The 14,941-nt window shown below is 39.3% G+C and overlaps 1 protein-coding gene across 1 annotated transcript; it reads left to right on the top strand.

Moving 5' to 3' along the window:
• The first annotated feature begins 12,707 nt into the window (after positions 1-12,707).
• LOC140502219 (olfactory receptor 1f45-like) lies at positions 12,708-13,785 on the top strand. Its single transcript, XM_072606522.1, has one exon. The coding sequence runs from the start codon at positions 12,778-12,780 to the stop codon at positions 13,783-13,785; it is 1,008 nt and encodes a 335-aa protein (XP_072462623.1). The 5' UTR covers positions 12,708-12,777.
• Positions 13,786-14,941: the final 1,156 nt, after the last annotated feature.

Here is a 14,941-nt window from a genome sequence, read left to right on the forward strand (position 1 = left end):
TGTTGTTGCCCAGTTGTTTCAGTCATGCCTGACCCTTTGTGGCCTCATTTGGGTTTTCCTTGGTAAAGATACTGGAGCAGTTTGCCATTTCCTTCTCCAACAGATTGAGGCAAAAAAAAGCTTAAGTGATCTGCCCAGGATCACACAATGAGTAAATGACTAGGGTCACATTTGAACTCAGGTCTTCTGACTCCATGCTTATGACTCTAACCGCTGTAGCACCCATCTGCTAGAGCTAGACAAAATAATTACAAAGAAAATTTAGAAGTATGAAAGATCCAAAAATCTCAAAAAAAAGCAATTTTTAAACTTTTTAAAATAACTGTGGAAATAAAGGAACACTTTCAGCTTACTAGTAAAATTTTTAATTAATTTAAGCACCCCAAAAAGCAATTTGCAATCATGTAAATAAAGTAAGTAAGTGTCTTTGACCCATGATTTCCAAAGTTGGGAAAAGACCTTAAGGAGGTCATTGTATATGAAGAAAAACTTCAAATAAAACAAAAAATCAATAACTGCCCTTCTGTGGTAGCAAAGACCTGAAGAGAAAGTAGTTTCCCATCAGTAAGGAAATCTCTAAACAAACAGTTCCTTAAACAAACAAAAAAAGACTCCTAATTATGTAATCAATCACGTAAAATATTACTTTTTGTCACAAACAGGAAATGAAAATCAGTACAGATCTGAAGCTTTGTCTCACACCCATCAAATTGAACCAGATAACAAACACATGAATAGTCAGTGTTGGAGGTGCTATGGAAAGAAAGGTACACAAATAGCCCATTGGCACAGCTGTGAATTGACTCAACCATGCTGGAGAGTCCTTTGGTTCATTCAAAGATTGAGGCACAATCCATGAAAAGAAATAGAGATAGGAGGTGGAGGTGACACATGCAAAACAGCAGAAAGGTCAGTTTGGGTGTATTGATGAGTGAGTGAAAGGAAATCATGTACAATAAAGTTAGAAAGGGAGATTGGAGTCAGATTGTGAAGGACTATAAAAGTCAAATGCATTTTATCCTATTGGGAATAGGAAGTCACTAGAAATTATTGAACAAAAGAGGCATATGGTAAGATCTGGGTTTTGAGATGATCACTTTGGTAGGCCTGTGGAAAATAGATTGGAGATGGAAGAAATTAGAGACAGAAGACTAAAATGGTGGTGATTATCAGAACAGTCCTACATATTGTTATTACTGGCCTGCACTAGGGTGGTGATTATCTCCAGTAACATTTGGCAGCACATGATTAATAGAGGAAGAAGCAAATGTTGAGTGCTGTTGAGGTTTGGATAAGGGACTTGCCCCAGTCCACAATTTCCTATTGTATAAGTAATAGGAATGAGTCCATTATGAGCCCATGCTTAGTGGGATCAGGCGCCAGTCACTATGAAAATGGATATACACTATTTTTCCTTCCTTAACATGTACTTTGCTAGGATTATGCAAGCAACTCCTCACTGGTACCCAGTGGTTGTGTTGTCCCAAATGTGATTGATGATTGTGAGTCAGGAGAACATAGAATCTTGACAAGGAACTCCTCAGTAGTCTATAGGAAGATTTGAGGAAACAGCTCGAGCCCTTCTCTTTTGGCACTTTTTCCAAAGTTTCCTCTGCTTTGAACTTCTGACAAGTTATGGCAGGAATTTCTCACTTTCCCCCCTGCCCAGTGGCAATGATGCCTTGCAACAAGAACAAATGAAAGTCTGAGAAGAGACCCCTTATGCCAACCACTCCTCCTTCTGAAGTGTGACCAGTATGCAACCTAGTAAAGTTCACAAAAGCTTCAGGTGGGTCTGCTTCCAGGTTCATGTGATAGAAGGGTCCTTTCACACACATGAAAACATGAACACACACACACACACACACACACATACACACACACTTCCAAGAAAAAGTGCCCTCTGGGTGCTTCCTTTTATCTTTGATAACTCAAGGGTGTATATTTTATACTGAAAAACTCTTTTATGGCCTTCTAAGGTGGGACTCAGTGGTGATCATAACAGGGTGATTCTTGCCACTCAGGCTTGTTCTCCCTGCCAGACATAATACTCAATAGTATGTCTCTCAGTTATCAGGAACATTGGGAAGCAGGTGCACATCCCCTTGCCAACATGAACTAAAAGCTCATATCTCCCCAAATAATCTTATGCTCATAGTAGTACTGTTTCCTTTGGCACAAGAACTGGTGAACTACTGAAAAGCAGGTGGCATTGTGCCCTTCCTAGGCAATTAAGTAGCAGCTTATCTGCTGACAGTGTGGTTGCAGAGTCGCCAGCAGGATAAGCAGAATGATTGAAAAGGAAGAGTCACCAGGTAGACATAGGAGACAGGCAGAGAGAGAGAGAGAGAGAGAGAGAGAGAGAGAGACAGAGACAGAGACAGAGGCAGAGACAGAGACAGAGAGACAGAGAGACAGACAGAGACAGAGACAGAGAGACAGAGAGAGACAGAGAAGGGAAAAAGGAGAGATGGAGGGTCCCAGAGAGGATGAGGGAGGGAAGAAGATGGAAGGAGAGTTAGCTTATACTTCTAATAATGCTTTGATGCTTGCAAAGTCCTTAACCTGTGTAATTTCATGTGACCCTCAAAACAACCCTGTGAGATAGATGCCATCATTATCTTAATTTTATAGATGAGGAAAGTGAGGCAGATTAAAGCAAAATGACTTATCCAGGATCACACAGTTGGAAAAGGTATAAAGAGAAATTCAAACTCAGATCTTCTTGATTTCATATCCACCGTGATGTCCTCTCTTCTATCTAGTTGGATTTTTGAATTACAGAGTTTCTGAGTCAGGGACCAGCTACCCAGGGGAAGGATGCTTCTTAAACAGTACACTTCTCAGAGGAAAAGATCACCAGTAGAATGATCATCCGATAACTGAAGAACTAAAAAAGTCATCCCCATAGGACCTGGACCTTATGTGTATAGTATAAATCTGAGGCGAATGCAAAGTAAGCATTGAGAAGGGCCACAAAATTCACATTACTGTTTACGGGGAGTATAATGAATGAAATGAACCATTTGATAGGTTTTATGTTTTCCATTTGTTCATACAATGATCTCATGCTGTAGTCATTAGTTCTTATAGATTTGTGGTGAAGGGGGAAAAAGCATTATCCTGTACTAAATATCAGTATACATTGAAAAACTTTTCCAAAGGTGCTTTTTGTTCAAGTGGCAAAACACTTACAGGAGCTTTTGCTGTTTTTGAGATTGTCCAGGAATTTTTCTGGGGGAAAGATCACAGAACTAGATAGAAAGAAACTGGGCTTCCTGTTTTAGCATCAGGTCACCTAGGATTGAATACAGCTCCTTGTCAATTAGGAGGCTCTTGTAAGCAGAAGCTGCCTCGACTGCAGGGGAAATTGAACCAAGGAGCCTAGTTTAATCTCTGGGGATTTTCCTTCTGATATTTTATGATATATGCTCTAACTTCACGTAGTCTTTGTTCTAAAGCTCTTTCTAGGCTGGACATTCTATATACTCTTCCACTGGAGTAGTTAGGTGCCTCAGTGGAGGGATCACTGCGCATGAAATCTGGAAGACTCATCTTTCCAAGTTCAAATCTGACCTCAAACACTTACCAGCTGTGTGACCCTAGGCAAGCTGCTTTACCCTGTTTGCCTCAGTTCCTCAACTGTACAATGAACTGGAGAAGAAGATGGTAAACCCCTCCATTATTTTTCCCAAGAAAACTCTCAAATAGGGTCATGACAAACTGGACGTGACTGAACAACCACAACAAAATTATCTTTCAACTCTGAAATTACATGTATAAGGCTCTCTTCATACTCTAGTATCACAAGGACTACAGTACCTTCCAGCTCCAAAAATCTATGCTCTTGGTAATCAAGTCCGCTCCAGCAATGAAATGCTATGCATTGCAGGAAATATAAATTTTTCTTTTAGGAGCAACACATGAGGTGAGGGGAGTGTTGATAGGCTTTCCCCATATTTTCGCAGAACATTTTCAAGACAGCTCCAAGTTAAAAGAATACCATTTGTTACCCAATTACCACACAGGAATTTGAGGAACATTGAGAAACCATGAGAGAGAGAAGTGATAGTGCTCCTCTGCAATACACAGATAGGTAGCTCAGTGGGGAGAGTTCTGAGTCTGAACTCAGAAAAACAAGTTCATATTGGTCCTCAGATATTTCCAAACTGTATGTCTCTTGGCAAGTCACTTAAACCACTGTTTACCTCCGTTGCCCCAACTGTAAACAGAGGATAATAATGGTACCTACCTCCTATGACTATTGTGGGGTTCAAATGTGACATTTTACAGAGTGTGTTGTATATAGTAGCAACTATATAAATTGTCGTTGTTTTTTGTCATAACTATGTGAGATGCTGCTTGCATGGGTAGGACAGACATGATCTATATTTTGGAGAAAAAGGTACTTGACTCTTTTAAGTCACCATGAAGCAAAATGGAATTGGAGGGAGACGTCCTTGTAAAATGTAAGGGAATATTGTTATTGTTTGTCCTTCAATTTTGAAGAAAACCAATGACATCATAGGTGATGTCTTGACTTCATGAATTGGATTGAAGTGAGAAAAAGTTGCACACTCCTCAGCCCCACTCTCTCCTCCAGAGTCATTGAAGTCCAGTGACAAGACAACAATCAAGATGACTGCTGATGGCACAGGATGCAGTGAATGATTTTGGTGTCTTCAATATCTAAGCACTCCTCAGTGCCTGCTTCAGCTGCCTGCATTGCCATTGGAGCAAAGTGTTCTCATGCTCCATTTCACCAAGGAAAGTCTTCACATGCTTGGAGCAGACACATTGCTAACTCACCAACAGACTTGAGGCTTGTTGGTTCCCCTCAAATTGGTTTAGCCCATCTGCCATGATGGTTTACTAGAGTGTGGCTATTGTGCATGCTACAGTTTCTTGGAACCACAGCTGAGAGATTGGTGCCAGGTGGACACCAAAGGTCAATGAGTAGCCCTGAAAAGGGCTTGGAGAGCCTTCATACAAGAGGGGTTAGTATTCCTACATGTACTACAAACGCCTATAAGGGAATAATTTTTCTGCTACACCCTTGAGAGAACTCTTTTATATGATGCCAGAGACCAGAGGAACTCCAAAACAAGAAAAGAGGCATTCAGTGGTAAGGGATTCATTTTAAGCTGTGATTCAGCCTGTTAGAAATTCTAGAAATAAAAAGATTTTAATCCCTTGGAAAGGGGAAATATTGCCAATTTCTGGGAGACTAGGGGGACAAGAATCATGGACCACAGGAGTATCAGTGGAGGACAGTGAAAAACGTCCATAGCAGAGCACACAAATTCTGAGGGCTAATAGAGGCATGAGCTGCAAGGAAATCAAAACTTCAAAGGTCATGAAAGGAGCCCATGAGGGAGCAGCAATGTGATGGAGCAAGTCCCAAACATCCATGTGCCTCAAGTTGTATAGCACTATGTGGAAAGGACATTCACTGGTGGTATCATCATTTTCCTTGGACTCTAATAGGAATTCTAAGAGCACTGGATTTGGGGTCAAAGGACTTAGGCTTGAATATTAGCTATTACTCCCTAACTGTGTGAAATTAGGGAAATCCCTTAACTTGTCTGTTTCTGTTTCCTCATGTATAAAATGAGGAGTTGGGAGCAGATTGATAAAGCTCATTCCAACTCCAGATCTGTAGCACTTATAATGTGTCATATGAGAACAGTGGACACCAGGAAATATGCATTACATGTCTAAAGGTCTCTTCCAGTGCTAATATCTTTGGTTCTGTGTTTTAAGACCCTTTCCAACTCTGGTGTTCTATGCTTCACCATCTAAGGTCTGTTTCTTGGAGAATGGTGAGAAACACATAGTGCTCTTCACATTCCTAGAAGCACTGTTTTCTGAAAAACTTAGGCCAAGTATTGTCCAAAAGTGCACTTTGCCCAAAGACGTTAGAGAGAAGAATGGGCAATTATTTTGAGTTTCCCTCTAACAAGGGGCTCAGGGAATTATGGTTTAGAGTGCAGGGAGGCCTTGTTAAAGTTCTGACAATAACCCCCTACACTCGCCCTAGGGGACAGAACACATGCCTGCTCTCACACACACTACATCAGCTAAAGGCTCAAGTCATCTTTCTCCTGGAAGAACCCACAACTTGGACTAGTCTCCTGTGAAAGGGGGAATAGGAAAAGCAACAGGGCTCAATTCCTCAGGAACTAAACAGAAAACTCAGACCAAACACCCAAGTAAGTGCATCTGCAGACATCACTTTCTCTTCATTTCAAGGGGAAAATCTCATACAAAATAATGTTGTAACGGAGTCTCATAGAAACTTATGCCAAAAAGAACTTGGGAATGTAGAAATTCAAAGCTAGCAGGAGTCATGGAATATAGGACATATCAGAGCTTAAAAGGACAAAGATTATAAACAGTACCAGAGATGTTAGACTACATAATATAAGACGTTCAAGATCAAAAAGAATTTAAAATAAAATATCAGAGATGCATAAGGATAGAAAGGATGCTAGAACACAAAATGTTCAAATTAGGAGGAACCTTGATTATAAGAGATAAAATGTCGGAGTCCAACAGACTCCAGCATAATTCTAGAATGTTTATTTTGGAAAGTTTGTCAGAACATAAAACACAGAATGTTAGGCCTAGCAGGTTAGGAACCCTAGAACATCGATCACAGAACATTATTTGAGGGATCTTAGAATCAATTATTATTTATTAAGTAATAACTATGTATTTGAGATGCAAAAATAAACATCAAAGAGTTTGCATTCTAACTGGAGAAACAACGTATATATGTATATATATATGTCTACAGATTAATTGCAAAATGAATACTTATATTTAGGAGAAGGAGAATAGAATTCATATTCTAGAGGAATCAGGAAAGACTTCATGTAAAAAGATATGCCAACTGACTTTTGAAGGACACCCGTGATTCTAACTAGCCTGAGTGAGGGGGCAGGGGATTCTAGATACAGGGCACAGTCAGTGAAAAAACATGGAGAAAGGAGATTGAGAGTTATGTATAAGGAAGAAGTATGCCATGGACTATATCCTTGAAATGGGGAACGAATCATTTGTCTCTTGCTATTACAGTTTCCTTGGTATAAGAATGCCTTGTTGTGTTTGTCCTTCATTCTCGAAGAGGACCATGACATCAGGGAGATGATGACATGACTTGCAGCTGACTTGGATTTGAGTGAGGGAGGGCTGTGCAAGGTCACCAGGCTCACTTTCTCCTCCAGAGGCATCTGGGTCCAGGGGTGAGGTATAGATCAGGACAACTGGAAATGGCCTAGGATACAATTGGAGATCCTGGCCCTTTAAGCCAAGGCCGTTTCAGGTTCTCACTTTGAGTGAGATGCACCCATTCAGTGAAGAGGCCTCTTTAAGAAGTCAAGCAAGGGATGGTCCCTTTAATCATAAAAGAGAAAAATACCAAACTGGGAGGAGAAGACCCTCAAGGTTGCTGGTCAAAAGAGAAACAGTTACCATTGATATTCACTCTGAGGCAGGAGGGCCCAAAATACAGCATTAAGTAGAGCTTGAGCAGGGACCTATTGTGATCCAGTCCATGAGCTCGAGAGTGAAACGAGTGAGAAGGAAGAGAGAGAGGGAGAGAGAGGGAGAGGGAGAGAGAGAGAGAGAGAGAGAGAGAGAGAGAGAGAGAGAGAGAGAGAGAGAGAGAGAGAGAGAGAGAGAGAGAGAGAGAGAGAGATGAAAGGAAGAAAGAAAGAAGGTAGGAAGGCAGGAATCTAGCCAGTAAACCCCAAATTAGCTGAGAGCTTCAGGTCATCAAAATTACCTTCCTTCGAAAAGGAGAAGGAGAGAGAGGATGAGCTGACTTACCCAACTGACTGGATCCCTATTCAAGTAGCTCAGACTACTCACAGGTTGGCTGAAGGAGAGAAGGCTCAAGGCAGGAGCAGGAAAGCCATCTTCAGGGATATGAATGGCTGTGATGTGGAGGAAAAATTACGTTTGTTCTGTTTGAGGTTAAAGGGTAGAATTAAGTAGAAGTTGCAGAATGATTTCTCAAATGCAATGTCATCTTATCCCTTTTCCCACCCAGGAGAAAGGAACCAAAAGTAGCAGAGAAGGAAAGGAATAATGCTACATTGTCATAAAAACCAATGTCAGTCTGGAAATCTGAATATATGAATTCTAGATCTGGCTTAGCCAGCATATGACCAGTGACCTAGAACTTAAGTTGTCAAGCCCTTAGTTACTTCATTTTAAAATGAGGGGACAGGTAATGTAACTGGATTATTTCATGGTCAGAATATTTTGAGCTGGGGAAGATCTTAAAGAAAACAAAAGGGATGCAAGGGATCTAATAATATGGAATGTATGGTCCAGTACTTAGAACACAGAAAACCATGCATTAGAGTTGGGAAGGACTGGAGAGAACAAAATAGAATATTAGACCTCAACATGGGAAATATACACTGAAATATCAAATATGGGGGGACACTGGAGACCAACCTATTCAACTTTTTTACATATTAGCTACAAATGTCCTGAATCTCATTCCAACAATCTTCTGTCTACATATTTCTTTTTCCATTTCCCTAAACTTAAAGATTTAGAAGGGAATCCAATTTCCTGGCAGAGTTAAGAAAATTGTCATTCTCTGCCCAATAGCTTTACCCCACCTCAATATCCCCACAAGTGATAATGTAGTCTAAGGCAATCAGTTTCTTCCCTTTGATTTAATCTCAGAGGTGGAGGAAACTTCCTTGACCATCTAATCTAATCCATTTTTAGGAGGAATCCTTTCTAGAGTATCCTTGACAATGTTCTTTTCCTTGATACTATTCATTTTAATGTTTTCTTTTGCTAATTGCTTGAATGAAGTCATAAATTGCATGTTTTTCAAATTTATGAATGGCAAGGTTTTAAAAGTTCTATCATTGATGCTGATAACAGAATCCATATCCTTTAACAACATAGAATCTAAGTGGAAGTTAATACAGATAAATATAAAACCCTGTAATTGGTTTCAAAAAAGCAATTGCTATGAAATATCCTAACAACTGTTTATCTTAAAAATAAATCAGATTTTTAATATATTCCTTCATTAGTGTGAATCACCCATGAATCACAATCATGAAAAGCTTAGGCATTAATGCCAGAGCAACAGAAGACAAAGCACTGCATTCTCTTATAGTTAAACTATGTTTGGAAGTTTGGAAGAATGGAAATATATAAGAATGCAATGTTTTTGTCAAATGCAACATCATATTACCCCCTTCCTCATCCAGGAGAGAGGAACCAAAAGTAGCAGAGAAAGAAAGGAGAGAGGGAGAGAGAGAAAGAAGGAGGGAGGGAAGAAGGAAGGAAGGAAGGAAGGAAGGAAGGAAGGAAGGAAGGAAGGAAGGAAGGAAGGAAGGAAGGAAGGAAGGAAGAAAAGAAGGATTTGTTAAACACCTACTATACATTAGGCATTGTGCTAAGTACTTTAAAAATATTATTACATTTGAACTCACAGCAACCCTGAGAAGTAGGTGATATTATTTTCCTCATTTTTACAGTTGAGGAAACTGAGGCAGAGAGAGGATAAGTGACTTTTCCAGAACTGCACAGCTAGTAAGTGTCTGAGGCTGGATTTGAGCCCAGATCTTTCTGACATCTCTCCTGGATGCCACATTCTTTTGAATCAACATAACAAAATGTCAGAGTTGAAAGGACTCCTAGGAATGATGTAACATCAGTCGTAGCTAATTATTGCCCTATGTCTCTCCTTTTTGTGTTAAACTCCTTGAGAAGTTCAACTACAGTCGATGCTTCCTCTTCCTCTTCTTTCATTCTCTTCTTAACTCCCTGAAATCTGACTTCTGTCCTTATCATTCAACTGAAACTGCTCTCTCCAAGGATATCAATTATCTCTTAATTACCAACTCCAATGACGTTTTCCCAATCACTGTCTTCTCAATCATTCTGTACCTATGACAGTTACCTTCTTCTTCTTTAAGTTTTTGTGACACTGATCTCTCCTGGTTATCTTCATGCCTGTCTGACTATTCCTTCTCAGTCTCTTTTGCTATATTTTCATCCAGGTTAAATTTGAATCCTAGCATAAGGATCTCTAGTTCAACTTCTTTATTAATTAGATTTTATGTAATTTCATCATCACTTGAGGCCATAGGTTTAATTACTGGATTCCTTTATGCCTATTCTCTCCTATGAATTATTGGTCCTTTCTGTTGCTCTTATGCCTCCTGTCTCCCATATACTACTCTCTCTAGGGTGTGGCTTGGTAGATACTTTATTCAAGTAAAATTTTAAATATATTAGAGTTCCTATCATAATCATTCTACTCATAAATTCACATTCTGTTTAAATAAATTTAAAAAGTGAACAAAATATTAAAATATACATTAATATGCCATTAGTCAATGTCAGTTTTAGAATAATAATAACATATAAAACAATAACTACAATATCCATGAGGTAAACAGGTACTACCTTCTCTATTTAAAGAAGAAATCAAAATGACTATTCCCTGCCACTATAAATAGTAAAGAATTTTTTTGTCATTCACATACTTTCAGCCCATGTACTGTTTTATTCCTATGATGTGTTAGTTGTATGTTTCCCTGGTCTAGCCAATTGTGTCCTACCCCATTAATTTTCTCCTCCAAACCTTGGCCTGTTAGTCTGGACAACATAGATTCATTACCTGGGTCCCAACCTCCCAAAGCTTCCACAGTCATGGTGTCACTCTGTACTCTGTCCCTTAAGGGACAAATGCTGGCACACTATTTGGTATTTTGCTGTTTTGCCAATTCTGATAGCAAAGTGGAGGATTTGTTTTAAAAAGAAAGTTTTATCAATGGCAATCAGTGGCACATAAGTTCTTATAGCTGAAAATTACAAGGCCCAGTTGAAGCGACTCCTCTAATCCAAAGACACTTTGGTTAACCCACACGTTGATGGCATCTGGCATTTTCATCACCACTGATCTACTTAAAATAGTGTCATACCTTCTGATAATAATTTAACTCAGATGACAGTTACAGTGACAAAAAACATATTGAAATATTTTTCTCGGTGACTCTGAGAATAAAACTCCAGGATGCACATGGGATAAAGAATTCCTGGGTGAAGTTCAAAGTCAATGCCATAGACATGATAAAATGCACCTTACCCGGAATCTGTAATTTCAGACACTCTGTCCACTTACATTATAATCCCTCTATAACTTTATAGACAGTCTTTCAGAGTTCCTATGATTAAAAAAATTTTTCAGCATCCTGTGTCAAATGGGTGAAGAGTCTCTGTCAACTCAAATAGTCTGATCCTTAGAGATTAGACACATATTTACTACTTAATTTATACCACCACCCCTGTTCTCCCTCAAGGAGACCCAGTAGCTCTTCATTACCTTCTGGATCAAATCTAAGCTCCTCTGTTTGGCACATAAAGCTTTTCACAGCTTTGCCACCAGTAGTGACAGGGAACTAGGAACAGGGGCACATGTTTCTAGGGAGAATGCAGTCTCTTACTCCATAACTTTTCCTTGCCTGTCCCTGGGCTGTCCCTGCTCTACATGCTAACCTCTGACTCCTCAGTTCTCTTACTTTCTTCAGATCTTACCTAAATCTCATTCAGTCTGTCCTGATCCCCCTTAATCCTAGTCCTCTCCCTATGAGATGTCCTCTAATTTATACTGTATTTATCTTGCTTCTACATAATTGTGCGCATGTGAATTCCTTTCACATGAATTTCAAACATGCCGTGCTTTGGATTGTTCTTTTATATTCGTTCTTGTCTTTCGCTCTGTCCCCAAAACTTAGCACAGTATCTATAACTTGACAAACACTTAACATATGCACGTTGGCAGATTTGTTGTCTCTGGGATGACATTATTCTACTTCATTATTTCTTCTCTTGTACCTTCTTTTATTCCCATTACTCAAGCTGAATTTCTTTTTGACAGTCTTTTAATTTACATGGTAGTCACTGTAGATATTGTTTGCTTGGTTCTGTTTATTTCTCTCCATATTAATTCACACAAACCATTCCATTTTTCAGAATTCTATATATTTGTCATTTGATTACATAATAATATTCCATGACATGATTAGAGAGTGTCTGTTTCAACCTCATTGGGCACTACCTTTTATTTCAGGTATTTGCTACCACAAAACGTATTATTACTCTCACTAAAGATACTTCATATCTATCGGACTTTTATTGGTGCCTTTGACTTACTTGAATTATCAACATAATGTATATGTGTATGTATGTATATGTACACACACACATGCACGCACACACATAGTATTAGGATCTTTGGGATGAAAGATAATGCACTTTTCTTGCTCAATTCCAAACTGAAAAACAAAATATTTATATCACCTCACTTCACAGTTCTAACAATTGTGCATCAGTATAGATGTCTTACTACAACTCCACTAGCACTATTTGTATTTTTTATCTTTCTCAATTATCAGGAAGGGAGGCAAAACCTCAGAGTTCTTTTAAGTTATATTTCTATTACTACTAGTGACTTGGAACATTTGGTACTTTATACTTCATAACGCTTGTTCAGAAAAACATTTTTTTCCATCATCTGCCCCTTTATCTATTGGAGAATGTCCCTTATATCATACATCTCTTATCTATTTCTCATAAATTTTGAATTTCAGACTATGAGCAGTGGTATTTTCTTTTCCCACTATCTTATTTCTCTTCCAATTCTGTCATCAGTAGTTTCATTCCTGTAAAACCATTCAGATCAACTTTGAGTGAACTTTTTAAAATTTATGTTTTGTCTCTTTTCCACATATGCTTCTCAACAGACCCATGGAGTGGAGAAATCAGTCTGAAATTTCTGAGTTCATCCTCCTGGGCCTTTCAAATGAGCCAGAGCAGGAGAGGTTTCTGTTCTTCTTTTTTATGCTTATGTACCTGATTACAGTGCTAGGAAACCTGATCATCATCCTAGCCATTAGAATTGACTCTCGTCTCCATACTCCCATGTATTTCTTCCTGAGCAACTTATCCCTGGTTGACATCTGCTTCACATCCACCACCATCCCCAAGATGTTAGTAAATCACATATCTAAGAACAAAGCAATTCCTTACAGCAAATGCTTGACACAAACTTTCTTCTTCAGTTGGCTTATAGGGACAGACAGTGTCCTTCTTGCCTCCATGTCCTATGACCGCTATATGGCTATCTGTGCCCCACTACACTATACCCTGATCATAACCCCAGGGATGTGTGTGCTTCTAGTAGCAGTGTCCTGGATTTGGACCTGTATTAATTCCCTTATACACACTACATCCCTGAAACGACTTTCATTCTGTGGCCACAATGAAATTCACCACTTCTTCTGTGATCTCAATGCCCTGATACAATTGGCCTGCTCAGACACCTTCATCAATGACTTGCTGATCTACACAGTGGGAGGATTGACAGCTGTTGTACCTTTCATTGGTATCCTGATATCCTACATTCACATTTTCGTGGCCGTGTTGAGGATTCCATCTGCTGGGGGAAAGAAGAAAGCTTTCTCCACCTGTGGCTCCCACCTCACTGTGGTCTGTCTTTTCTACGGGACAATCATAGGCGTGTACTTCAGCCCCACATCCACCCACACAGCACAAAAGGACACAGCAGTAGCTGTGATGTACACAGTGGTCACCCCTATGCTGAACCCTTTTATCTACAGTCTAAGGAACAATGACATGAAAGGAGCCCTAAGGCTGCTCCTCACCAAGAAGTCTGGATTCTTTGTGCCTATGAAACATGGCTTTCGGCACCTGTATCTCAGACAACAGCTCCAATGAATGGACAGATTCACAGTTAAGACTTTTCAAATATACAATGAATGAAGTCAATGACTCGTCGTTCTGTCTGCACCAGGGATAATATGTTGTGATGGAAAGAGCACAGGATGCTTTCACAGGCATTTTGCTTCTCCTTCTGGTTCTACCACTTCCTAACTGAGCAAATCAATGAATCTTCCTAAGTCTCATGTTCCTCATCTAGAAAATGAAGGGGCAACTACTCTGGGGGTGCATTATTGAGTTGGACAAATTCAATAAGTCCTGCAGCTTATAGAATGAGAGAGTTGTCTAGGGCATGGAAAGATAAAGGGAGTTCCCTGGAGTCACATAACTAGGATGTGTCAGAGATGGGACTCGAGCTTTGATCTTCCTCGTTTTGAGGCTAGTTCTTTAGCCAATACAGCACACTGCTTTTCTAATAAAATATGACAACAAGAAATTCATACAAGCTTGGGAAGAGTTATAGAAACTAATGATGTATGAATTAAGCTAAACTTGCAGAACAAGAATCACAATAACTACTTATATAAATGGAAAGAAGGAAATAATAAAACCGAATGCCCTGTAATTATAGCAACCAAGTTTGGAACAAGAGAAGAGTTGAGAAGATATGCCATTGTCTCTTCTTTGCAGAGGTGGGGAAATACGGGTGTGGAATATCATATGTACTATAGGAAATAGTGGTTTTTGCTAAGCTTTTTTCTTTGTTCAAGAGATGACTCAATGGGTAAGAGAAAAGGTAAAGATATGCCCAGAAATGAAGGTGAGTTAAAACTAAAGAAATAAGCAAAAAATAAAAAGTAAATAAAATGAAAGAGCTAGTCTAGATTCAAGATACTCTTCAGCTCTGGCACCACATAGAATCACAGAATATCTTCATTTGAATTGAGTTCAGGGACTATTTAGCCTAATCCTTACTAGAGGAGAAATCTCCTCTAGACATGTAATCAATCAACAAGAATTTCTTAAACATCTACAAAGTTCCAGTCACAATGCTAGAAGCTTAAAAGAGCTTATATGCTAGGAGGCACAGTGAATAACATGCTAGACTTGAAGTCAGGATGACCTAAGTTCTAATGCTTCCTAAGATATTTAGTATCTATGTGGCCTTGGACAAATCACTTAACTGATCTACCCCTCTCTTTCCTCAGCGGTA

The sequence above is a fragment of the Notamacropus eugenii genome, chromosome 4 (assembly GCF_028372415.1).
Source record: "Notamacropus eugenii isolate mMacEug1 chromosome 4, mMacEug1.pri_v2, whole genome shotgun sequence".
Taxonomy (NCBI): Eukaryota; Metazoa; Chordata; class Mammalia; order Diprotodontia; family Macropodidae; genus Notamacropus; species Notamacropus eugenii.

Coding starts and splice junctions, on each gene's coding strand:
- LOC140502219 (XM_072606522.1), top strand. CDS start 12,778: ATGCTTCTCAACAGACCCATGGAGTGGAGAAATCAGTCTGAAATTTCT.